The 24,400-nt window shown below is 49.5% G+C and overlaps 1 protein-coding gene across 12 annotated transcripts in view; it reads left to right on the top strand.

Annotated features, from left to right (window-relative positions):
- FAM193B (family with sequence similarity 193 member B) overlaps positions 1-22,298 on the top strand; it is a 30,819-nt gene extending 8,521 nt beyond the window's left edge. For 3 of the 12 annotated variants that reach the window (XM_019964729.2, XM_019964737.2, XM_070793344.1), the window contains 9 exons: positions 5,624-5,866; positions 6,653-6,884; positions 7,981-8,368; positions 10,755-10,956; positions 11,866-12,105; positions 18,050-19,073; positions 19,224-19,299; positions 20,025-20,122; positions 21,914-22,298. In XM_019964729.2, the coding sequence (XP_019820288.2) occupies positions 5,624-5,866; positions 6,653-6,884; positions 7,981-8,368; positions 10,755-10,956; positions 11,866-12,105; positions 18,050-19,073; positions 19,224-19,299; positions 20,025-20,121 (2,502 nt within the window). In that variant the 3' untranslated portion in view covers position 20,122; positions 21,914-22,298. Of the gene's footprint in view, positions 1-5,623; positions 6,290-6,392; positions 6,885-7,980; positions 8,369-10,754; positions 10,957-11,865; positions 12,106-18,049; positions 19,074-19,223; positions 19,300-20,024; positions 20,123-21,913 lie in introns of all 12 variants that reach the window. The other 9 variants (XM_070793342.1, XM_070793341.1, XM_070793343.1 and 6 more) reach the window with 6 other exon arrangements.
- Positions 22,299-24,400: the final 2,102 nt, after the last annotated feature.

Raw genomic sequence — 24,400 nt, 5'->3', positions numbered from 1 at the left:
AATGGTCTTGTTTTCACTTTTGCAAATTTATGTCTATCTTAATAGGAAAAGTTCAGATTCTTTTACATGCTTCTGGGGCTTCCCAGGTGGTGCCTGTAGTAAAGAATCCACTTGCTAATGCAGGAGACACAAGGGACGTGGGTTCAGTCCCTGATCAGGAAGATCCCCTGGAGAAGGAAACAGCAACCCACTCCAGTATTTCTTGCCTGGAAAATTCCATGGCTAGAAAAGCCTGGTGGGCTACAGTCCATGGGATCGCAAAGTGTCAGACACAGCTGAGTACGTGCACACACATGTGCTTCTGTATTCAGTCTGTTGGCAGTACATTATTTTGATGGAATTATGTTTTTAAAAAAATTTAACTTCACACAGGTACATAGTTGGAAAAGAGAAAGGTATTTTGATAGCCTTTTCAGATGATTGTTGGTATTCTTCGCAATATGGAATCTGAGAACATATCAATAAAGTCTTTATACTCATTTATGTTAAAATCTGTTGGTTCATCTAACCCTTTGGGTGGACTTTATACCAGTGCATGACTCTGTGGTATCATGCTTTGATCATTTGGAAAAATAGGTTCACTGAGTTATATAGATCTTGCAGATATTTTCCTGTTTCGTTTTATAGTATCAAAAAATAACATTTGTTAATATCACCATCAATTTCATCGTAAATTCTTAAGTATTAGGAAGCTGTCAAGCTCATGGTTGTGGATGCAGCTTTTTCAAAATTCTAATTTTCACCTAAAACTTGAATTTTTATCATTGACCACAGAAACAAAATAGTTTTCCTTGGAGATGATAGGCTTGTTTTGTTCATTTTCTGAGAAAATGTCTACCAGTACCCAAGTTTGAATAACCATAGTTTGTCAGTCATTCTTTGAAGTAAAAATGCTCCCTGAAAAATTGGCTTTCCCTTCCTTTGACTTTATCTCTTTTTCCCCCAGGAAAAACTAGAAAGTCCTAGCATAATACTTCTCAGACAAAAACAGAAAAGTCTCGGGCCTGGTCAGATGAGGGCACAGGTACTAGTTTTACTGGGTGTGCATGCCAGCCCCCTGGACTGGGAGTGGCCACCGTCTAGGGTCCTGGCTCCTTGAGAGCTCTGGGGATATGCCTATAGCACAGATACCTTGTGTGAGTAACTCCCCACGTCCAGAGATTTGACATTTGCCCACAGAACGAAGCAGAATTATCTTGGAGCTTTTTTAGCAGATCCCAAATTTAGAGAACTTCTACAACCTTTCCTTTCGCTCCTCCATCTTTTACCTAAGGCTAGACTGGAATCTGGAGAGGCTATGAATTTAACCTGAGATAAGAAGGAATAATTAGTTGTTGCCCAGGGTCTCTGGGTTGAAGAATCAGTTCCAACAGCCTTTCTGATGAAGAAACATGGTTGGAATTTTCATTCATTCGATAAACATGTATTGATCATGTTCTTCATGTGAGAGTACTGTAAAATTGTGCTAGCTGCTAAAAAGTACAGCTTGAGAGCAGCTAGTTGAAAGCCTGAATTGACTACAGGGCATACAAGGTCACGATTTCCAAGAATTTGGAAAGTAGCAGGAGATTGCAGTCAAAGAAACTATAAACCAAGAGTTTTTCTGCCAAAGCAAAAATTTGACAGTATTAACTGTATATAATATCTCCAGGGCTTGGGATTCTCAGTACCCTCTGGCAATTAAAATAGAGATGAAAATATGAGAGAGAACAGTCCACAGGCTCCATTGGGAATTTTACCCAGAGGTAGGCACCAAGGCTTAGAGTTAAGACAACTTTGAGGGTGGCCCCCTAAAACTTCCTGGGCCTAGAAAGAAAGAATCTAATATACCAAACTCAGGACAGTAGATAAGCTAGTTTCCAGTGTAGACTTACTAAGAACAGACCAAAAAAAAAAAAAAAAAGACCAGCCCAGGAGCCTAGATAGTAGATTGAGCATCTCCTGTATAGATCCTCTGAGCTAAGTGCTTTGCATCTCTAATGTCACTTAATCCTCTGGGCAACCTTATGCAACATAGATGGTATCATCCCTGCTTCAGTTTGTACTTAATTAGCTTCCCAGGCCTTGTGTTTCTTCCTTTAACTAGAAAGACAGCCTGCCCTGTAAATTGACTTCCTTTGATGGCTAATCTTATTTATCATGTGTACCATTTCAGCTCTAGGGAAAGTCACATTATTTCCATGAATAAGCAGTCTTGTAATCCTTGAGGAATACAGTCTTCCAACAATCTTCCCCTCTTCTACACTTGCGACTGGAACCATTTGGTTGGAGGTCCAGGGTGGGAAGACGGCCTTTTACTATGGGAAACAACAATTTCAAGCAGTGTCTCACCAAACTGCCTGCCAGCTGTATTGCCATGGGGATACTTAACAAATCTGACTTAGCCACCACATGCCCAACTGAGCCTATGCCCTGTGGTGTACCATGAGGGATCCAGACAAGAATCAGACCTGGTAGTTGCCCTCTAGGAGCACAACCTAGTAGAAGGGACAGAAGATACAGGTAAATAAGTGTAGTAGAAGGCACAAATCTTGTCACCAAGGCCCAGTGTGCTGTGGGGGTATGGAAATGGGAAAGAGAGGTGAATTGTAAGAGGGAATCTCTAGGAAAGCTTGGGTGAGATTAGATCTAGGCTGGGCTTTATTTAAGCCCTGCTCATCTACCTATTGGTAAATGTGGGGAGAAAGAGGGGTTTAGGCAGAGGATCCCCTTTAGCAAAGATGTGACATAGGAGAGCACAAGGAGTATTTGGGGAACTTAAGGAATTACATAGTGGAGTGAGGACAGAGGTTAAGATGCCTGAATGTCACCTTCAGTTCATTACATATGAGAGACTCTTGCATTCTCATAAAATACAGTGACTGGACAGTCTATGTTTTCAACCCTAGTCCTGATTTTAAATATTTTTTCCTATTGCTCCCATCATGTTCATAATTAGTGCCATATGTTGAGTAGCATATATGCCTGACAGTGGACTAGGTGCTTTATCACAGTGCTCACAGCCAACTCTACAAGTCAGAACTTAATCCCATTTTATAGATGGGGAGGCACAGAATAAGTAGAACTTGCCCAACATTATACAGTTGGTAAGTGGTGGAGGCCCAGGATTAATTCCAAAGCCAGTATTGTTTCTTCTATACTCCAGCACCTCCCACAAGTACTTTAGGATCAAGTACAGTCACACAGGTCACATATTTACCTTATAAGAATTGTTTCACTTTTAAAAGAAAACAGCAAATAACGCTACACATTGTCATTTACATTGTACATTTGCGTTCTTGGTTGTTCCTATAAAACCATATATACTGTACTTTACAGGCCACATTAAAAATTTCAAGAATTATTTTACTCACCCAAGATTTTCATCTTCTGTGATAACTCGAACCTAACACTGGAAAATGAAGCTCCATTGTAGTAAAATTGCACATCCTGGTGTTTGCCTAAAAAATACAGTCACTTTGCTCACCTCCTCCTCCTGGAGTTATTAATACTATGGCATCTTGTAGCTATGGAAAGTTTCCTGGGTGCATGTCTCAGAAAGGCCTCCTTTACCTTAACTTCTCTATCAGCCTTCCACCCTTACCATGAGATACTCACCACAAATGGGTTCTAGAATGCAGTTTTCTTTTGTAGCTGCCACTAAGCAGCTGACTTGCTCACTGGACTGTCCCCTTGGCACAGACTTTAGGCAGCATCTCACACGAGTTCCATATGTAAGATTTCTTTTTCTTTCTCTCTGATATTTGTTCCCAAGGTCCTTGTAATTCCCCACATGTTTCAGTGTGCTACTGGTGGCGCTAGTGGTAAAGAATCTCCCTGCCAGTCAGTGCAGGAGATGCAGGAGACCCAAGAGACGTGGTTCAGTCCCTGGGTCAGGAAGATCTCCTAGAGGAAGAAATGGCAACCCACTCCAGTATTCTTGCCTGGAAAATTCCATGGACAGAGGAGCCTGGTGGGCTTCAGTCCACAGGGTCGCAAAGAGTCGGACACGACTGGGCGACTGAGCACACACACACAGGCTCAAACACACATGCTTCTGGTACTACTGTTTCCTTTCTTTTTCTAGAAACCAGGGACCCAGGTCAGTGTAATTGTAACATTACAAATTTAAGGATACCCTGATGCCAACTTATTGTGAGAAGGTGATTTTATTTGAAAAAGATGATGCCATTTATTTTATTGGTAGGATGAAAGTGATACTTGTATTATTCCTTTGCTTAGGCCTCTGCAAATATGTTTTGCCTAGTGGTGGGTAAGTTTGGAAGGTATATCAGTTAACTATTATGTGCAACAAACCACCCCAAAACTTAGTGGCTTAAGACAATACCATTTATTATTTGTCATGAGTCTCTTGGTTGACTGGGTGTTTCTGCTGATTGGGGCATACTTGGCTGATCTCAGCTATACTCATGTATCTGATCTACCGGCCAGTCAGCTGGGAAGACTCAGTTTTCCCCACAGGTCTCTCACATCCCTCCAGCAGCTAGCCTGGTCATGCTTATGTGGCATGGCAGAGGTGCAGGAGCGAGCAAGTCCAGCCATGCAAGGGAGCAAGTAGAAATGCATACACACTTTTCAAGCTCATGCTGGCAGCATGTTTGCTGACGTTCGTTGGCCAAAGAAAGTGACATGATTGTCAGAGTGAGAAGGGACTACAATGCAAAGTTGCAGGATATAGGAAAGCCATTAATGGGGTCATTAGACACAATCAGTCTCTCAAGCCACTCCCTCAGTGTGACAGAAAACCTATAGACTTATATTTCTAGGTCAGCTTTGTCCTAGAAGGAAAAAGGAAAAATAATAATAATGATGACTGTATACTGGGACTGTACTATGGGCATGCACAGGGCTAGGCACTTTCCTTGTTTATGCACCCCCCTCATAACAGCTCTGCGCAGTAGGTAGGAAATCAGAAGTTAAATAACTTGCTCAAGGTCACCCAGCTCATTTGTGGTCAGGGAGGGATTAGAATTCATGTCAGTCTGACACCTAAAGCCCAGGGGTTTTTCACCACACCTCCCTGCTTCTCAGAAGCCCCTGGATCTGCCTTACCCTCCAGCTCGGTTTTCAGCTGAGTTGATACTCTTTGGCTCTTCCAGAATGCTCCTGTGATCCTAATGGAATTGTGCAGCTCTTTGGGAATCCCACATGGTCTCCCAAACTGCGTTAACTGAAAGCATTTTTTTTCCTTTCAGGTGAGGATTGGTCTGTAGACTTCATAGACAGCCCAAGAATTGTGACCTCTCCCAGACATGCCACAGCAGGAAGGGCCGACTCATTAACCTTCAGGATCTGGAGACTTTGGGGCACTAGGGCATTTGAGCATGAGCTTTGGAGTCATCCTCACTGGGGTTCAAATTCTATAGGGTTCAACCACTCACTCCCTCTATAACCTTGGGCAACTTATTTGACTTCTTCTTGAAATGTTTCTTCTTTTCAAAAAAAAAAAAAGATGAGAATAATAACACAGTTTGCAGAGCTGTTTACCAGAACTAAAATTGGGTAAATAAAGTGCCTAACCCAGTGCCTGGCACATAATAAGTGATATCATCAGTATTGTTAATATTGTTTCTAAGCAGAACCTTTCCCCTTCTGGGAAACCCTGTTTCTGTCTGTTGGACAGGTTCCCCCTACCACCAGCCAGTCTGTGCAGACTTGCTGCCTGCTGTGTCACCGGGAACGCAAAGGCTGGGAAGAAGGCCCTTCCCAGAACGGACTGGTGTTGCAGGGTGAGAAGCTGCCCCCTGACTTCATGCCAAAGCTCGTCAAGAATCTCCTAGGCGAGATGCCTCTGTGGGTCTGCCAGAGTTGCCGAAAGAGCATGGAGGAAGATGAAAGGCAGACAGGTCGAGAACATGCAGTGGCGGTAGGTAACCGCTGAGAAGGGGTCCCTGAATGCAGGAGTGCTGCCTGCCCAGAGAAGTCAGGCTGTTGAGCTGTGGCTGCCTTGTGCTCAGGTGGCTGTCCTCAGGCAGCACCTTCGCCCAGGTGCCAAAGAGGCTGCACCATACAGCATTAGCAGCTTGTGGCCCACATTTGGGGGAAGAAAAGAGAGGTTTCAGGCAGCCCACCAGCCCCCAAGGACAGTGCACCGTGTGATGGCCGGCTTGGAGGCACTGGTAGATCGAGATCCTGACCCTCCCTGTGACTGTGCTGCCTTCAGCTCTGTGGCAGCTCAAAAACCAACCGGTATGACATGGAAGGCAAAGGTCAGTTTGAGGGTCTGCAATGCCTCTGTTAGAAGGCTTCCAAGATGCCCCATCTAACTGCCATCTCCTGAATCACAGAGGTCAGACTCCTCATTTTTCATTCCCCTCAGTCCCTCTCTCTAACCCAGAATCAGTTCAGCTTCAGGACTCCTGACTTAAAGACCTTTTTCCTCTCCTTGGCAGCTCTCAGGACTCCCCAAAGGCCACAGCTGACAGGCAGTCTCTGCCACGACCAGAATCTCTCATCACATCCACATACTTCACTTCACAGGGAGCACTGCAGCCCCTCTTGGCAAAGGCCTGGCCCATGTTTGCCCTTGCACCTGGAGTTGTGGGAACTGGGCCATTCCCACAGTTGGTGGGAGGTGCCCCTGGGGAAGCCAAGGCAGCAGAGGGCCAGCCCTGATGTTTACTGTTTTACCATGAGCCTTTTTCTTCCCCAGATCTCCTTGTCACACACATCCTGCAAATCACAGTCTTGTGGGGGTGATTCTCATTCCTCTTCGTCCTCCTCTTCATCGTCCTCTTCCTCGTCCTCCTCCTGCCATGGGAACTCAGGGGACTGGGATCCTAGTTCGTTCCTGTCAGCACATAAGCTCTCGGGCCTCTGGAACTCCCCGCACTCCAGTGGGGCCATGCCAGGTGGCTCACTCGGGAGCCCTCCTACAATCCCTGGTGAGTCTCCAAGCTCAGAAGAGAGCTCTCTCCATAAATGGAGAGAGTTGTGTTTTCATAACCATTTTGTTCAAACAAATCAGATAGGTTATTAAAATAAATAAAAGTGGAGCTGTTCTGGTGGAAGCCAAGTAGGGAATCTAGCCCTTGACTATCTTGGTAGGAATCCTTTCCCCAAGATTCTGAACTCGAAAAATACTGCTGGCATTGGCTCTGATAATTGTTCCCATTGGATCCAAGAGGGGACCTGGTAAGCATTGGCTGAAGAGAAAGTGAAGTCTGCAAGGGCCTTTACGGAATTAGAACTCAGGTCACCTGACTGCTGCAGCAGCACAGAGGGCCTGAGTATCTCCTCTTCTCCATCCAAGGGATGGGTGCTTTTATAAAAGCACTGCACTTGCGTCCACACGAGATTGGCAGTGTGAGCTGCATTGATTATTAGCCAGTTATGCAGCTGTGTAAGCCTTTTTTAGACCCTGGGATAATGCTTAGCAACCCAAAGAAAAAATCTTGAGTTATTGCTGTACTTTCTAAATATGAATTACTGTCTACTTTTAAATGGAGGACCTGAGTTCTTCAAAGGGGTGCTACCCCCAGAATTGTGAGTGGAGCAATACATAATTCCAGTTATTTTGGTGCATGAGCCAGAGAGAGTCGTCAAAGTGCTTTCCCACTTGTCCTCTGAAATTTGGGGCCGCCCAAAAGTCTGGCATATCCTAGCTGCCTTGATGCACATGGCCCAGAAGCAGAGCCTTGTCAGACAGGTCCTAGAGAAGCACTCAAAGATAGAACATACAACCCCTGTTTATGCCCAGAAAAAGTTTTATGACCTTGCATGGGACTGGCCTTCCTGGTGCCTTCTCCCTCAGGCCTGGCCATCTTCAGCCTGTCCAGCTGCTGCCTGCAGAGAAATCTCTCCAACCTAAGGTACCGCTAGGCTTTTCCAAAAGCTCATGGGTCTACCATGCTGAGAGACTGTGCCCAGGCATGTTGCCTCTGGTTACAGTAAGCAGGCTGCTGTAGCAGTGAGCCCTTGGGCCTCCTTCCCAGGATCTGGGCTCCCACTCTGACACCTCTCTCCCCCATCCGCCCACAGGTGAGGTTTTCCCCATCTCGGAGCACCACCGGCACTCAGACCTCACTGCTCCACCTAACAGCCCCACCGGCCACCACCCCCAACCAGCGCCGCTGATCCCATCTCACCCCGGATCCTTTGGCTCACCACCCCACCCGCACCTGCTGCCCACCACCCCAGCAGTGCATTTCCCTGCCCAGGTTTCAGAATGCCCTGTTGCCGTGGCTGCTGCCCCCCACACCCCAGGGCCATGTCAGAGCCCCCACCTTCCCTCCACCAGCATGCCGCTCCTGAAGATGCCTCCTCCATTCTCGGGTTGCAGCCACCCCTGTAGTGGTCACTGCAGCGGGCACTGCAGCGGGCCCCTCCTCCCACCACCCAGCTCTCAGCAGCTCCCTAGCACTCACAGGTGAGTGGCACAAAGAGCAAACTCCCTGACGACTTGAACTTAAGAGTTTGGGGAAAACTTTGGGGTGGAAATTAAAGGGTATACTCTGTTTATGTTTTTTCTATAGTCTTTCCAGATATGAAAGGAATATGTTAATTTTTTTAAAACTTGGGAAAATTTATAAATGTATGAAAATTTTAAATACATGAAAGAAGAAAAAAATTCCTGGCAACCTAAAGATAAACTTTAACACCACAATATGTTTTCTTTTTTTGACGTTTCTATATATCCATAACAAAATGAGGTCCACATTCTGTATTATTTTTGTGTGGTTACTTTTTAACATTATACCATCATCATTTCCCTAGTTAAAATTCTTCAAAAACTTTTTCAGTGGGCACATGTTTTATTGTACAGCTGTGGCATAATTTATTTTATCATTACCCTATTCCTGGATATTCAGGCATTTGTAGATTTTTTTGTAGACTGTTACAAGCATCCTTACACTCAAATGTCAGGAGTTCTGTCCTTAAAGTAGATTCCTAGAATTAACTCTTAAGTACTGAGAAAGTTTGTTTTAATATATATTTGAAAGATACAGTTCTTTGGAGAAGATCTGTCTTTTATAAATCAGATGTGTGTTGATGATGTGTTTCTATTTGCCTCTAAAACCCCACCACCCCGATACAGCACTCCTGGCAGTTTTCTCTTGAGTAGCTTTCCCGTGTGGTAGTGGTGGTGTCTGTGTGGTTTTTCGTTGTCCGGTTTCACTTAGTGCTGTTAGGTTCCCACATGGCTTCTGAACCTCAGCTTTAAAGGCTGGGAAATTCTTTGCTGTTCTCCAGTTGCTGAACATTTAGGTCATCCCAGCATGGCATATAGCATTTTAACATAAATAACATCTTTGCCTAAAGCTTTTCACTCTTTGGGATTTTTCTCCTTGGAATAGATCTGTCAGTGAAAAAAGTTCTCAGTTTAAATGATATGAGGGATTTTTTGCTTTTATTTTATTGAGAAAGGCTCTTAATACATATTGAAAAATTGCTTTCCAAAGGGGTCTCCAAATTGATGTAACCACCAGTATTAAAGCACTAGGAATTTTTAACGGCTAATACAGTAGATGAATAATGGGCAGTTGGGGTTAAGCTTCTCTAAGCACCTTTTTATTTTGCACCACCCAATATGCAGGATCTTAGTTCCCAACCTGGGATTGAATCCATGCCCCCTGTAGTGGAAGTGGGAAGTCTTAACCACTGGGCCACCAGGAAAGTCCTCTAAGCACTTTGATAATGATTCCTGCCCCAGGGAACCTCCTTGGCTGTTCTTGTCCCACCCTTCCTCCTGGCACCCTTTGGCATCAGCCCTGGAGCATTCCCACTGCTGATGGCCAACCCAGGACTCTGACTCTTCTAGCACGAATTCTGGGACCTTTCAGACCTTTCCTTACCCTGGGAAATTAGTCCATATTACAAGATGCTTCCTGAAGTCCAGAGGCAGAGCAGAGCAGTGCAGTGGGAGGGTGAGTCCTAGCTGCTCCTTGGGCAAAACGGTGAAGCACCCTGAGCCTTGGTCTCTTCTGTTGCAGCGTGGGGATGGCAAAACCTGTTTTGCAGGATTTGGGGATTGTTAGAAATGATTTGCTATGTACAATACCTGGCACAAACAGTAGCTCAAAATATGGCCCACAAGGCACATTTGCTCTCCTAACCTCAAGACATGGCTAAGGCAGCTCTGTGCAGTGGTGCGATCTCAATCAGAAGGACCTTTGAGCATGGTCCACTGTCACGTCCACTGTCAGGGGCCCGGATTCAATCCCTGGTCAGGAAACTAATATCCCAGAAGCCACATGGTATGGCCAAAAACAAACCCACAGTGTCAGGGTGGGGGGAACTGTAGAGAAGGAAAGGACGTCGGCCTCCTTTGGATGTTCCAAGGAACCATCAGCCCACTAATCTGTTCAGACACCTACTTCCTGAGCACTTACTGTGGATAGGCTTGTGTACACACTGGGACCCAAAAATAGAAGTGGCATAAAAAAAAAAAAAGTGGCATAGTCCATATCTTCAGGGAATGCACACTTTGGTCTGGAAGACAGATGGGTAAATAGACCGTCACTATAGTGTGTGATAGAGGTATACTTGGCACCTCAGAGTCCAGAAGGCTCATGTGGTAGACTTGGGGAGGGGAAGCACGGGGAACCTTTCCAGAACAGTGCCATTGGGGGGGGCCCTGAGGAACAGCGGGGGTGTTTGCCTTGTTCTTAAAAGGGGCTCATTCTGTTTGCCTGCCTTGGTCTTTGTGGGATGAGGCAGATGAAGGCGATGGTGGGGCTGCTCCCCAGGCTCCTCACAGCGTGCTCCTGCCCTGCCTTTCCTCACCTTTGGGCCTGTCTTTTCTCCTAATTCAGCAGGGACCCTGGGTGCAAGGGGCACAAGTTTACCCACAGTGGCCTGACGTGCCAGCTTCCCCAGCCGTGCGAGGCAGACGAGGGGCTGGGCGAGGAAGAGGACAGCAGCTCGGAGCGTAGCTCCTGCACCTCGTCCTCCACCCACCAGCGAGATGGGAAGTTCTGTGACTGCTGCTACTGTGAGTTCTTCGGCCACAATGCGGTGAGTGAGCCTTCCCAGGCCAGAGCAGGCTGGGGGCCAGCCGAGGGGAGCCAGGGGAGTACCTTGCTCTTCCCAGGGCCCCACTTGCTCTTGGAGCTAATAATTGTGCTTGGACCCTGTGAGTCCTCACCAGCACCTGCTTGCTAGATCCTCACGGCATATGGATGAGGTAGAGATTTTTCAAGTTTGCTACCTTTGCTCTTCTCATGGTTTCTCTTAAGATTGACATTTTTTCCTTAGGCAAAAAGAAAGGAAGTGGCAGAGGAAAGCTATGATTCTGATGAGTATGTATACATAATGTGCATAATCACAGAGAAGTGAAGGCTTGTGCGTGATGAAGGCAGAGTGGAAGCCAAGACTCTCAGTCCCCAGTGTGGGAGCCAGGCAGGGGACAGGCCGTGAGCACAGATGGCGCCAGGAAGGAGGCTCATAGCAGAGTACAGGCTGTCTCTGGACGGGGAGAAAGCAGTTCAGAAGTCTCATAAGGTGAAGAGGAAAGGGCTTCTGGCTAGGGGAGAGCAGTTGAGGACAGAAGAAATTCAAGCAGTTATGTTGCTGGTCGCCTTTGAGCTAGAAGTTGTTATCCTCATTTTAGAGATGACAAAATTGAGGCTCACAAAGACTCAGTGAACCTGCCCAAGGTCATACAGCTTCCGAGTGACGAAGCCTGGGCTCAAACCTGCTTTCCTGGCTCCCAAGTCAGTGTGCTCGCAACACTGCTGCATACCTCCCACTCCGCCCACCGCTGCCTTGGCTCCGAGCCTGGCTGAGGGCGAAGCCATTTGGCCTCTGTGGCTGTGGTAGAAAGAACAGTTGTCTTACTTCTCACCACATGCTTGGTGCCCGCGGGTGGGAGTGCTCCGGGCTTCCCAGGCCCAGGGTGTAACGTCAGCACCTCCCCTCCCCCAGCCACCCGCTGCCCCGACGAGTCGGAATTATACCGAGATCCGAGAGAAGCTTCGCTCAAGGCTGACCAGGCGCAAAGAGGAGCTGCCCATGAAGGGGGGCGCCCTGGGCGGGATCCCTGGGGAGCCCGCCGTGGATCATCGAGATGTGGATGAGCTGCTGGAATTCATCAACAGCACGGAGCCCAAAGTCCCCAACAGCGCCAGGGCTGCCAAGCGGGCCCGGCACAAGCTGAAAAAGAAGGTGGGTGTGGGGGGAGCCCAGCTCTACCACCTCTTTTCCCCCGAGGACTCCCTCGCCCCCAACCCCCAGGACTTCTCGGGCATGAATAGTGCTGGCTGCCAAAGGCCTTGGCAGGGCTTTTTTCTCTGAGAAGGTCTGAATGAGTTTGGGAGGCATCGGGGTAAGGGAGCCAGGGGTCCAGTGATTGGAGGAAAAACAAATCCTGGCGTCAGAAGCCACTTGCTGGCTTCCTCAAAGCTTAGGACTTGCTTCAGTCAGTCATATGTTCATTCAGCAAACACTTCTGCAAATGCTTGGAGCCAAATATGATGCAGTTAGCTTCTTACCCTGGAAAAGCTCAGTCCAGTGGAGAAACAACACTGGACAAGCATATTACTGTGCAACAAGTGCTGGGATGGGGGAAGCCCCCATCCTGCCTGAGGCACTGGAAATGGCTAGATCACCAGGCTGCCTGGAGAGCTGAGTTGTAGAGAGTGAGTACAGATTAATCAGGAGGACCCTCCTGGCAGCAGGCATAGCACATCCACAGCAGTTTTTGAAGCCAGAGCTCACACCCAGGAGAAGGCAGGCAGATAGCAGAAGTGAGGAATGGTATTGCTCAAGAGCTCTGACTTGATCCTACAGCTGAGGGGGGTTCACCCAAGGGCTTTAATCACACAATGCACTCACCAGATGGACTTCCCAAGGTGACTGTGTAGCAATGTGGAAGGTAGCCTGAAGGAGTGATCCTCCAGGCCAGAGACCCAAGAGCCAGGGGAGAGGTGATCAATAGTGGGCCTAGAGCAGGAGAGCTGGAGTTTTCAGAGGAGGCAGGCGATCTCTTGATTTCAGGTCAAGGAGATGATAGAGTCAGGGTACCTCCTAGGTGTTTGCCAGGGTGGCTGGCAGGATGGCATGCTTTACTGAGCACAGGTGGAATTGGCAGAAGACGGAATTCAGTTGGGGCACAGTGACTCAGAGATTCTCAGAGGTCCGAGTGGAGATGGCGATGTGGGGCTGGGAGTTGCTGGCATGGAGATGTAATTGAAGCCATGGGAATGACCCATCCTAAGGACTGAGTGAACTCCTCCCAGAAGGCTGAGGACAGAACCAGGGGAGCTGTTCCCGGGCAGCCTTGCCGCCAGGCGAGCAGCAGAGCTTGATGACTCGTCCCCTGCCACCTCATTACCTCTTAGCCTGCCTGCCCCCAGCTGTGTCTGCACAGTGCCACACTCAGGAGCTCAGCAGCTGAAGAGAATGGGTTTGACAGTCAGCTAGCTCCAGGTCCTGGGTGGTCAAACAGCCCTGGTGCTCTGGAAAACAGCAGTGCTTCTCCATCTTTTTCCAGCTCAAAGGACAAACCAGGACCCCTTCCCTGCACCCTGAAGTAGTAAACCAAAGGGTCTTTCCACTGCCTTCAGAAAGTGGTCGGCATTTGCTGTCTCCTTGCCAGCACTGCCTGGCCAGAAGTGTGCAGTTGGCAGAAGTGGTCTCTCTGGCCTTTCCTGGCCTCCCAAGGCTGTGGGTTCCCGGTTAGGTCCCAGGGAACACACTTCACAGTTCCCAGGCCTGGTATGTTTTTCATGAATTTCTGCCTGGATATCCTTTCTCCTTCACCTCTGCCCTCTCCTTTCCCTTCTAAAAACCTCCTCCCAAGCCCAGTTCAGATGTTTCCTCCTTCGCAGTCTTCCTCAGGTAACATCCACTGTGCTGTGGCTGCATCTCGCACATCTCTCTAGTCTGCCATTTATCATTCTCTATTCACAGTTCAGAAACTGCCTGCATAGCTCCCATCTGCCCCACCCAGTCTAGAGGCCAGGATACAACACAGAGTAGGCAGTTCTGATGTCCTGTAACTAGTGATCATGGTCATTATCTGTTTATACATCAGCCTCCTCCACAGTACCCCTCCGTCACCTCCCAGACTTAGCTACAATCCACCAAAAACACATCTTCCACCACGAAAGGCATCCATCCACTACCCACCTGGGGAGACAGACGAAGCTGGGTATTTTTCTGTTCCCTCGTACCATTTCCAGCCATGACTCTTCAGTGTCCTAACCCTCGCTCCTTTGAAACCGACCCTGGGTCTGTCATCTGTAACCTCTCACCACCACTCCTCTTCATCCCCAGAAGACTGTCTGTCACCTGTCTTCCTTTCTCAGGCCAGTTGAGATCCGTTGAGTATCATTCATTCACTCTCCTACCAGTCCTCTCAGCTCCTCATTGTCCTTCCATTATGCCCACTTAGAAAAACCACAGTCCTGGGTTCAGCCCCAGCCTGCCTATCTCCTACACCTTGAGGTGCTAGATTGAATCTGTCTTTGGCACCCTGGCCAAGTAGTCTCCCACCTGCCTGAGCCCCCACTTTGCTGTTCTCTAGTCTTTTGAATCCTCATCACTTCCATTCACCCCAGCCTCTCTGTTAGACCTCCATTCTGCTCCAGCTGCCAGCCTCTCCCCACCCCCACCTTACTTTTTGGCAGATAACTCACTTCCTGTTTCAACAAGGATTCAAAGCCAGTGGAGAGGCACTGTCCTACAGAGTTCTTCTTGCATGAAGGAAGAGTTAACCCTTTTCCTACCTAAAGCCTGTGCTGTCCTTCTTGCCTCCTCAGCCTAATACCACTTCCTGCTGTGTGGCTTCAGCCTCTCACTGTGCCCAGTACTCTGTTTTTTGAAAGCCAACTGTCCTTTGAGCATACAGCCTCTCTTAACCACCCCGGTCTCTTTCCTCATCACACAAAAACGTCATCTGCATTTACTCCTGTCAGCTCACTGCAAATTGTCTTCTACCTCCACTCCTCCATAGAGCCACTAGTGACTTCTTTGTTGCCAAATCATTTTCTCCTGTTCCATCTTCTTTTCTTCTAGGTAGATCTCAACTTTATTCTCTTTTTCAAACTCTGTTTTCTTTGACCTCTCCAACCTCATTCAAGTTGGGGCAGGGAAAGGGAAAGGGGAGGCCACGTTTTCTACATTTCTCACTTCCTCTCTGCCCTCTGTCCTGTCGCCTTTGTGAGCACGTCTTCCTCTGCCTGGCCCTCCCCCTTAAAGATAGCTCCCTGGGAGAGAGCCATCTGGATAGTGTTTCCTCCCAGGTCATTATGTCTCCCTGTTTCCCCCTGCACTTCACAGTGACATATCCTACCCTGATGGGTACCTCCTCACGGACATTCTACAGGTACCCAAACTCAGCGTATCCCAAACTGAGCTTGTCACCTTTCTCCAAAAGAGCCCACTTTGCCTTCTCCGTTGTCTGTCTAGTTAATAGCACCACCATTCACCTAGTTGCCTCAACCAGAACCCCAGATGCCATCTGGGGAGGACCACATCATGGTGATGGAGAGCAGCAGGCCTTGCAATTGGACCAGTTTGAAACCCGGCTCTGCCGTACTTGCTGTATGACCTTGGGCAAATCACTTAACCTCTAAGCCTCAGTTTCTTCCTCCATAAAATGAGAATAATGGTAGAACCTAAAATTCAAGGCTTTTGTGAGAATGAAATGGAGTGATGCACAGAAAGGTTGGGCAGAGGGAACAGAGTAGTTGCTGCAGAAACAGTAGTGATGGTTGATGATGTTTTCATGACTCAGCTCGTTCTCTCCCCGACCCGTCACCGAACAGTCCTGGCCATGTGACCCCCTCCAGTAGCTCATACCATCCACTTCTTTCTACCCTACTGGCACTGTTTAAAAAACCTTCAGTGACTGAACGTTGCCCATAGGCTCAAATCTAGGATAAAATATGGCCTGTGGGGCTCTTAAGGATCTAGCCCCTGCTTAGCTTGCCAGCTTCATCTCTCAGTCTGCCCCTGTGGCCTTCCAGCCCACTCTACTCCACCCAAAAGAAATCTGTGCTCCAGCTGCCTTCTAAGTATTTGCATTCCCTAAATATTCTGCGTGTTCCCATTTCCCAGCCTTTCTTCTACGTTTTATCTAGAATATGTTTGTCTTACACGTCCCAGGATAATCCCACTTACCCTTCAGTGCTCAGTGAGGTATTGCCGCCTCTGGGAAGCACCTCCTGATGGCCCAGTCTGGGTCCCCAGAGCACCCTGTGCTTTTTCCCCCTGTTACTTTTCACACTGTCTCTCAGAATTAAACAGCCTGTTCGCACGTCCATCTCCCCCAGCAGACTCAAGTCAGTGAACAGAGAGTGCCCAGAGTCCAGCCCAGTGCCTCATATAAGGTCACAGGTCAAGAAATGATTGTCAAATGATACTGAAAAACGTGAGAACTTCTGAAGATCACCCCTGGGTATGCTTTCCTGACTCACCACTTAACTAGCATGTAATCTTGGATCAGTTCCTTAACTCTTTCCAAAGTCGAGTTTCCTCATCTATAAACTGAGGATAATGACACAGCAAGGGCAGTTGTGGGGATTGAATGAGGCAACATGGGAAGGTACCAGGCTTTTGGTACATAGCAAAAATGTGTGGTTCCATGCTTTTTCCTTCTCTCATTACAAAATTATACATGATTCCACATCATTCCCTCTACACCAGTCGTTTCACACTTGTATAGCAGCAAAAGTCTTTTCTGCAATTGAAATTGTCCTCAAGCCCTCAATTCCTAACAAATGAAAGCAGAGCTGTTCTGGCACAGAAGAAGAGCAAAGTAAAGGGCCTTCCAGTTCTTTGTCCATCGCCATGACCTCAGAGCTCTGCCTGTAGCCTTGAACTCCACGGCTTACAGCCTGATTATTGCCCAGAGAAGGGGACACACCCCCACTGAGGTGTCCTGATGGTGACCCTGTGACATAAATAGGTTGGTTGTTTTTCTCCCAAATTTATAAATGGAGATCGTAAGGTTCAGGGAGAATAAGTGATTTGTCCAACGTTCCACAGTTGTGGTCCTAGTCAGCTACAGAACCAGCCTGTTAAAAAGATGAGAGGATAAATGTATGCCCCCTGGGGCAGAGAGTCACCCTCCTTAAGTTGACATTGTGGTGGCAAGCCCTCTTCTCACACAACTTTTCCTGTTCCTCCCCCTCCATTCCCAAATGTCATCTGGCCCCTAGCACATCACTACCACCTCATTCCCGTTGGCTTTTGAAAACTGTCTCCTGTCTCCCTCTAAAGGCCCCCTCAGCCTGCTGGTGCCTTGAGGTTGGGCAGAGCTGGTGCCACAGATTAGGGGTGGGGTGACTCAGAGCCCACAGACTTGCTTTCACTCTCCCGATCTGACTGTCAATGCTGAGTGGCAGAGTCCAGCCTCCCTCAGCCTCCTGGTCCTCACCTGGGCAAAGGGGCTGCTTTTACCTCTTGCTGTGGGGCCCCTTGTCTGCCACTGGGCATGCTTTAGGTGTGCCCTTGATTCCTTGAGGCCAACTAAGCAGTGAGTAGCCTTCCTATGGGAACTTGGCCCTCTCCAATAGTACCCATAGGCAGCCTCAGGAGGGCACACACATTTCCCAGCCACCCAGAACAGTGTGATCTACCATGGTATCTCACAGCCCCACATCTATCTTCTTGAAAGACCTACATGTTGTCATGGTTTTTTTTCTCCTGCCACCTGCAGAATTGGAGAGAATGCCTCCATAGTAGCAATCTTCCTTACACGTATCCCCACTTTGGACTTCACTCCAGAATTACTGTCCCCATCTTGCAGATGAGTCCACTGAGACTCAGCAAGTGAGTGAATTGCTTAAGCTTATCCCTGGGAGGGAGATCCTATCCCTTTTGAGATCCTATAACTTTTTTAGGCCCTAGGACTGATTCTAGGGCCCTGGATGAACAAGCTGTAAAAACCCTACCCTCTGTTGGTGTAACTGCCTCCATCGCCACGACATGTACCTGTCAGATTGCATTTCATCCTTGTTACTGTAGGGTGAGCAGGCCAGGATTGCCATGCCCTGCTTCTAGCCAGTTAGTGGGAAAGCTGGGCTGAAGGCAGACGTGTCAGGTGTCACACTGTGCCTGGCAGCTGCCAAGCCTCTGCTGAAACTGCCTCTTGTCTTGGCAGGAAAAAGAGAAGGCCCAGTTGGCAGCAGAAGCTCTGAAGCAAGCAAATCGTAGTGTTTCTGGAAGCCGGGAGCTGAGGCCTGCCAGGGAGAGTCTTTTGGGGTGGCCCGATCGGGAGCTGGATCGGGTCAACAGCTTTCTGAACAGCCGTCTGCAGGAGATCAAGAACACTGTCAAGGACTCCATCTGTGCCAGCTTCAGTATGTGTGAGCTCAGCGTGGACAGCAATGGCTTCTCTAAGGAAGGGGCCACTGAGCCAAAACCTCAGAGTCTAGCCCCCTCAAACCCCAGTGGCTCCTCAGAGCAAAGGCCTGACATTAACCTTGACCTGTCCCCTTTGACTTTGGGCTCCCCTCAGAACCATATGTTGCAAGCTCCAGGAGAGCCAGCCCCACCATGGGCAGAAATGAGAAGTCCCCACCCACCATGGACAGAGGTGAAGGGCCCCCCTCCTGGTATCATCCCTGAGAATGGGCTAGTGAGGAGACTCAACACCGTGCCCAACCTTTCCCGGATGATCTGGGTCAAGACACCCAAGCCAGGTAACCCTAGCTCTGAGGAACCAAGCATAAAGGGGGCCCCTGGTTGCAAGCAGGAGCTGCCTGAGCCTGTGGCCTCAGGTGGGAAGCCACGGAAGGGCAAGAGACAGGGTAATCAGGCCAAGAAGAGTGAGGTGAGCCCAGCTTCCCAGTCCCCAGCCTGCCTTGAGACTCCCAGTGCCAAGGGCCAGACCCCTAGCCCCAAGCAGCCAAGCAAGGCCCCAGAGCCTCCCAGAGTGGACAGCTGTGCTGAAGCTGGAGAAGGGAGCCAGGGGACTCGACCAGGACCAGGCTGGGCTGACAGCCCCAAAGCTGACAAGGAGAAGGGCAACTCCTGGCGAAACTGGCCAGGTGAAGCCAAGGCACGGCCTCTGGAGCAGGAGTCTGTACAGCCCCCAGGCCCAGCAAGGCCGCAGAGCTTTCAACAGGGCAAGGGCCGCAGCCGCCGGAGCCGCAACAAGCAGGAGAAGTCAGCCTCCTCCTTGGGTGAGTGCACCAGGAACTGACTGACTGATCGACCCCCACCCAGCCAGGCCATGGGGTGGAGGGCAGTCCTTACATGTGAGCAGCATTGCCCCAGGAGCATGACCCAGAGGCTGCTGTGAGCACTGAGCCCTCCTGGCTATGTCTTCCTAGACGATGTGTTCCTGCCCAAGGACATGGATGGGGTGGAGATGGATGAGACTGACCGGGAGGTGGAGTACTTCAAGAGGTAGGTGTGAGGCTGCCTGCTCTCCCACTCATGGTGGACTCCTGCCCCAGGTAGGGACACAGGTAGCCAGGATGGATCATCTGGGAAGGTGTAAGGAACTGGGAGCAGGAGGGATGTCAGTTCCCAAGAACGAGGGCTTTCTCCAGTTTTATTCACCTGCATTTCTTTGTTCTTGCCTGGGTTGAGTTTTGGGGGCAGAGTCTTATGTAGGTGGGGGGAGAGAGCCATATACATACAATCCAGTGATAAGAGCTATTAGAGGAGTTAAAGGCATGGGGCTAGGGCCTAGGAGTGGCCAAGCTGAAGGATGGGGTGGCCAGGGCAGCCCTCCCCAAAGAGGTGGTAACCAGACTGAAACCTGAGGAATAGGAATGAGTGGGCCAGATAAAATGAAAAGGGTTTGAGGGCAGGAGAAATACATCATCCTGGGAGGAACAGAAGACATCCCAGTTTAGCTAGAGTAAAATCCAGGGTGAGGAGGCCGGCTGTATGCTAAGGCAGGTCACTCTTCACACACTACCCCTTAGGCATGTGGGCATCTCATCGGGCAGCCCCATACTGTTAGACTCAGACACCTGGGAGTCCAAGGGGTTGTACAGAGCTGACCTGGTTTCCTTAGTGGCCAGGGTTCGCAGGTCTGGAAGCAGGTCCAGTGGGGAGAAGAGAGAACCTCTTGATTGTGCCCCCACCCCACCCCCTGCCTGGGCATCTCCCAAACCCGACAGGTTCTGTCTGGATTCTGCAAAGCAGACGCGTCAGAAAGTTGCTGTGAATTGGACCAACTTCAGCCTCAAGAAAACCACTCCCAGCACAGCTCAGTGAGGTATCAAGACCCCTCGAGTGTTTCGTGCACCCCTTCTTCCCATGCTCTGCCACGTTTTGTGCCACTGCCAGGCCATTTCACGCCCTGGGGCACAGGGAGTTGGACTAGGTGCTTTGCCAGCCCCATCTCCTCTCCTGAGAGCCCTCCTGTCCCTGTTCCTGAAGGGCCGTTCCAGCACTGCCATCCCCTGGGGTGTCCCTGCCAGGCCTCTAACTTCCCTCACCAGCCGCCTCCCAAAGTGCCCAGGGGGCCATGGGCCTTAGAGGGTTGCCCCCACCCTTGACATTATCGGCCTCAGGATTGAATCTCATTGGCCTGGTCTGGCTCCTCTATGCAGGCTACCAAGGTGCTTCCCAGCTGAAGCCATGCAAAACGGACCCAGCCCCAAGAGAACAGTGGGAGGGCAGTCCCGCTAGACCAAGGCCTTGGAGGTCATTTAGGCGTAGAGGCTAGGTGGGCCCTCTTCCTCAAACAGGATGGGTTCCATGAGGAAACCGGTACTGAAGCTCCCTCCTGGAAGAAGAGCCTGGCCCCTAGCTGGGCTCTGGCCTCCCCTCCCAGCCACCTGCACAGGTGGTCTTATCTGAAATATTGACATATCAGATGTTGTTCTAGGCTAAAAACAGAAAACTGAGAAGGCAGTGGGGCTGGGAACCCCCAGGGCAGAAGAGAAGACTGGCTGGCTGGCAGGCCTTGGGGCTTAATGGCTGTACAGAGCCATAGTTCACCCTAAGATGCATGCCCAGTGCCGGGCCTCTCAGGCTGGTGAGCATACAGCTGCCTTTAAGGCAGTAGGGAGCTGGGGCAGGTGGGCTGAGCTCACCCCTCAGGAGGACGTCCTCTCTTGTCCCTTTCTCCTTTGCCCAGTGCCAGGGCAGCAGACTTTTTGGACCCTTGACTGAGTCCCTGAGTCCCCTTTTGAGTCAGGATCCCCCCCACCCTTGACACTAGCCTCTGCTTCCCAGGCAGCCCAGGGCTGGGCTCCCTGTAGGCTAGTCATGTTTGTACTAACCCAGAGTCAGGATAGTCCTCAGACCCGCCTCAGCTCCTCTGCTCTGTGGGCCTGGGCTCCCTGATTCTTTGTCATAGTATGTCCACGCCCCCCAGGAGCTTCTGTCAGGGTCAGGGTGCCATCCTGCCTTTCTTCACCACCTCCACAGGAGCCAGGAGCTACCAGAACCCCAGGCACCTTCATCTGTTGCCCCTTTTCAGAGAAAACAAGTCACACTGCCTTTTCCCAGCCCAGTGCCTCTGTCATGTAGGAAGCCTCATCCAGCCATCTTCTCTCACTCCCTCTTGACTGATCTCTTTCTCAAGACGGGGGTGCTCCCCAATAAATGCCCTCCTTTGACCTTCTCCACCCTTCTCGTAGCCTTGACTGTGAGCCCTGAGTGTGTGAGAGCACTGCCTGTGCAGGCTGGAGACCCAGCCTGGGCCAGGCACCTGGAGCCGAGGTGGGAGTCTTGAGAGATAGGTGACCTCTCCACGGTCAATGGGAGAGGCTGGGCTCTTCCTCCACCCTGGCCTACAGCAGGAGGTCTGGGTTCCTCAAGTGTTGTCCTCATTCCTTGAGATTCAGGATGATGTTCAGTGGGGCGGGGGTTCTGTCTTAACCTTCATCCTCTGCTGGAGGTGATGGGGAAAGTCTGTTCAGTGTTTTCAGCCCAGTGGACAGAAATAGCAGGCAGCTGTTCCTGCCTCCATGGGGACCTGTGGAGACTCGGAGCCAGCACAGGGAGGCTGCTTTGGGGCCATTTCTCACCATGTGGCCATACTCTTCTGTTTTCTCAGCCCCTGCCAGACCAGCTTAAGGGTGTCCTGAGACCCCAACTGCCAGCCGAAGGTCTACAGTTTCTCCGTCACATCCCCACCTACCTGCCCAAGACCCCACTCCCGACTCCACCATCCTGGACCAACCAAAAGCTGAATAGATGCTGCTCGTGCTGGGGCCCCTCAGGACCTCCGCAGAGCCGCTTCCTGGTGCTACGCAGCCTCCACACTCAGAGCCCGGAGGCTGGGCTGGCCTGTGGGCTTGGGGGCTGATGGTACTGCTGGCCCAACACTGCTCTTTTTGTGTTTGGTTTTTTGTTTTTGTTTTACTTGTTTTTCAATTCTTTACTTTTGATACTGTGAAAAATCTTTCCTGCCGAAAGATAAAGCAACATTTGGACACAGAGTCGGTGTGTTGATTGAAGGTTTACTCATCCGGGTGGGGCATGAGGGTGAAGGATGTACTCAGAGACATTGTAGTCTGCCTTAGTCATTAACTTTCCTGAGCGCGTGCTACCGCAAGAGGTTGGCATCAATTCCAGTTAATTCTGTCAGCAGTGCTAAGCAGAACTATTAGCCCATTTTATGGATGAGGAGTTAAAGCCAAGACAGCAAAGAGACTACTGAGCTCAGTTTGGCCAACTAAGATCCCAGGTGGTGCAGTGGTAAAGACTCGGCCTGCTGATGCAGGAGATGCAAGAGACTCAGGTTCGATCGCTGGGTCAGGAAGATCCCTGGAGTAGGAAGTGGCAACCTGCTCCAGTATTCTTTTATTTTTAATCGAAGGATAATTGCTTTACAGACTTTTGTTGTTTTCTGTCAAACATCAACATGATCCAGTATTCTATAACTGGAAAATTCCATGGATAGAGGAGCCTGATGGGCTATAGTCCATTGGGTCTCAAAGAATCAGACATGACAGCGTGCGCACACGCACACACACACACGATTAAAGCATAGGTCTGTATGATGGTAGCATCTGTGCCCCCTCCTCCTGTTAATAAGTATGGAAACCCTTAGCAACCCCTTCCCCACACTGTGGCTTAGTTTCCTTCCCTCCAAGATGGGCGAGTTGGAGGGGTGGGACTTGGACTCTGCACAGCTAATGTGAGAAACCATCAGGAAGTCTTGAGGCCTTGTGGATTGTGTGTATACCTATAGCCTGGATGATTGAAGCTGTCAGGGAAAGGTGAGGTAAAAGTAAAGGTGGAGTTTTATAAGTTAGATCTGAGTTTACAATGGGCATGGATGTGTAGCCAAAGTACCTGAGTGTTAAGAGAAGAATGAACTCTTGTGTAAAGCAAACTACCTCATCCCCTGCTCCCCACCATGGGTCTTACCTTGTTTGTGAATTCAGATTTTAATATAATAGTTTTGCCAGAAATGCTCACACACACTTTTGTCCCAAATCCTCACCTCCAATGTCATTTTCTCTACTAGAACAGCTCTTAGCTTGTGCTCATGTGGGGAGTGACAGTGGCAGCAGCTACACCTTCACCAACAGGTCTTCGTGGAGTGTTGGGACCAGGATCCAAAGCCACTCCCTCCTTCCCCACCAGGTTGAACCCTTCCCTACCCTGCAACACACACACACACACTGGGCTAGCAGTACCACTTCTTCCAAAGAGGTGAAACAGCACTGACCACAGGCTCACAATTCTTGGTCCCTTGGCCAGTCCTCAAGGAAGTGCGGCCACTTTTCTGTGAAGCCTTTCTTTGTATATTTATTACCTGTGCTTCTCGCCTTCAACTTTTACACTGGGATCCTGCTCTGCAACTGAATTGTCACAACTATGAAAAATTCTGCTTCATCTGCAGAGTTGCAGATCTGATCAAGCAGCCACTTTACCCACAGAAAGTGAAAGTCACTCAGCCATGTCTGACTCTGTGACCCCATGGACTGTATACCAGAGTGGGTTGCTATGCCCTCCTCCAGGGGATTGAACCCACCCAGGGATTGAACCCAGGTCTCCCACATTGCAGGCAGATTCTTTACCAGCTAAACCACAAGGAAACCCAAGGATACTGGAGTGGGTAGCCTATCCTCCAGAGGATCTTCCCAACTCAGGAATTGAACCAGGGTCTCCTGCATTGCAGGTAGATTCTTTACCACCTGAGCTATCAGAGAAGCCCTTTCTCACAGAAAAAGAGCTCTATGAATGGTGTTCAGGGTTGTTCAAGTCTGGCTCCTGCCTCTGGCACACTCCAGCCACACCTGATGACCTCAGTCTCCGAACAGAACAATGCTCTCCAAACAGAACACAGACCAGCTAGGTCTGGCACCCTCAGGGCTCCTGACTTTTACTCACTTGTTTCCCTCTTCAGAATAACACTTTCTTACGAATACCACCTAATCCTTCACATTCCAGCTGAGAAGCCACTTTTTTACAGTTTGCCCTGTGTGTGTGTAAGTTGCTCAGTGGTGTCCAACTCTGCGACTCCATAGACAGGTTCCTCTGTCCATGAAATTCTCCAGGCAAGAATACTGGAGTGTGTTGCCATTTCCCT

Source organism: Bos indicus, chromosome 7 (assembly GCF_029378745.1).
Source record: "Bos indicus isolate NIAB-ARS_2022 breed Sahiwal x Tharparkar chromosome 7, NIAB-ARS_B.indTharparkar_mat_pri_1.0, whole genome shotgun sequence".
In the NCBI taxonomy this organism is placed as follows: domain Eukaryota; kingdom Metazoa; phylum Chordata; class Mammalia; order Artiodactyla; family Bovidae; genus Bos; species Bos indicus.
Note: the sequence above shows the minus strand (reverse complement) of the source record. Positions and strands in the feature narration are given on the sequence as shown.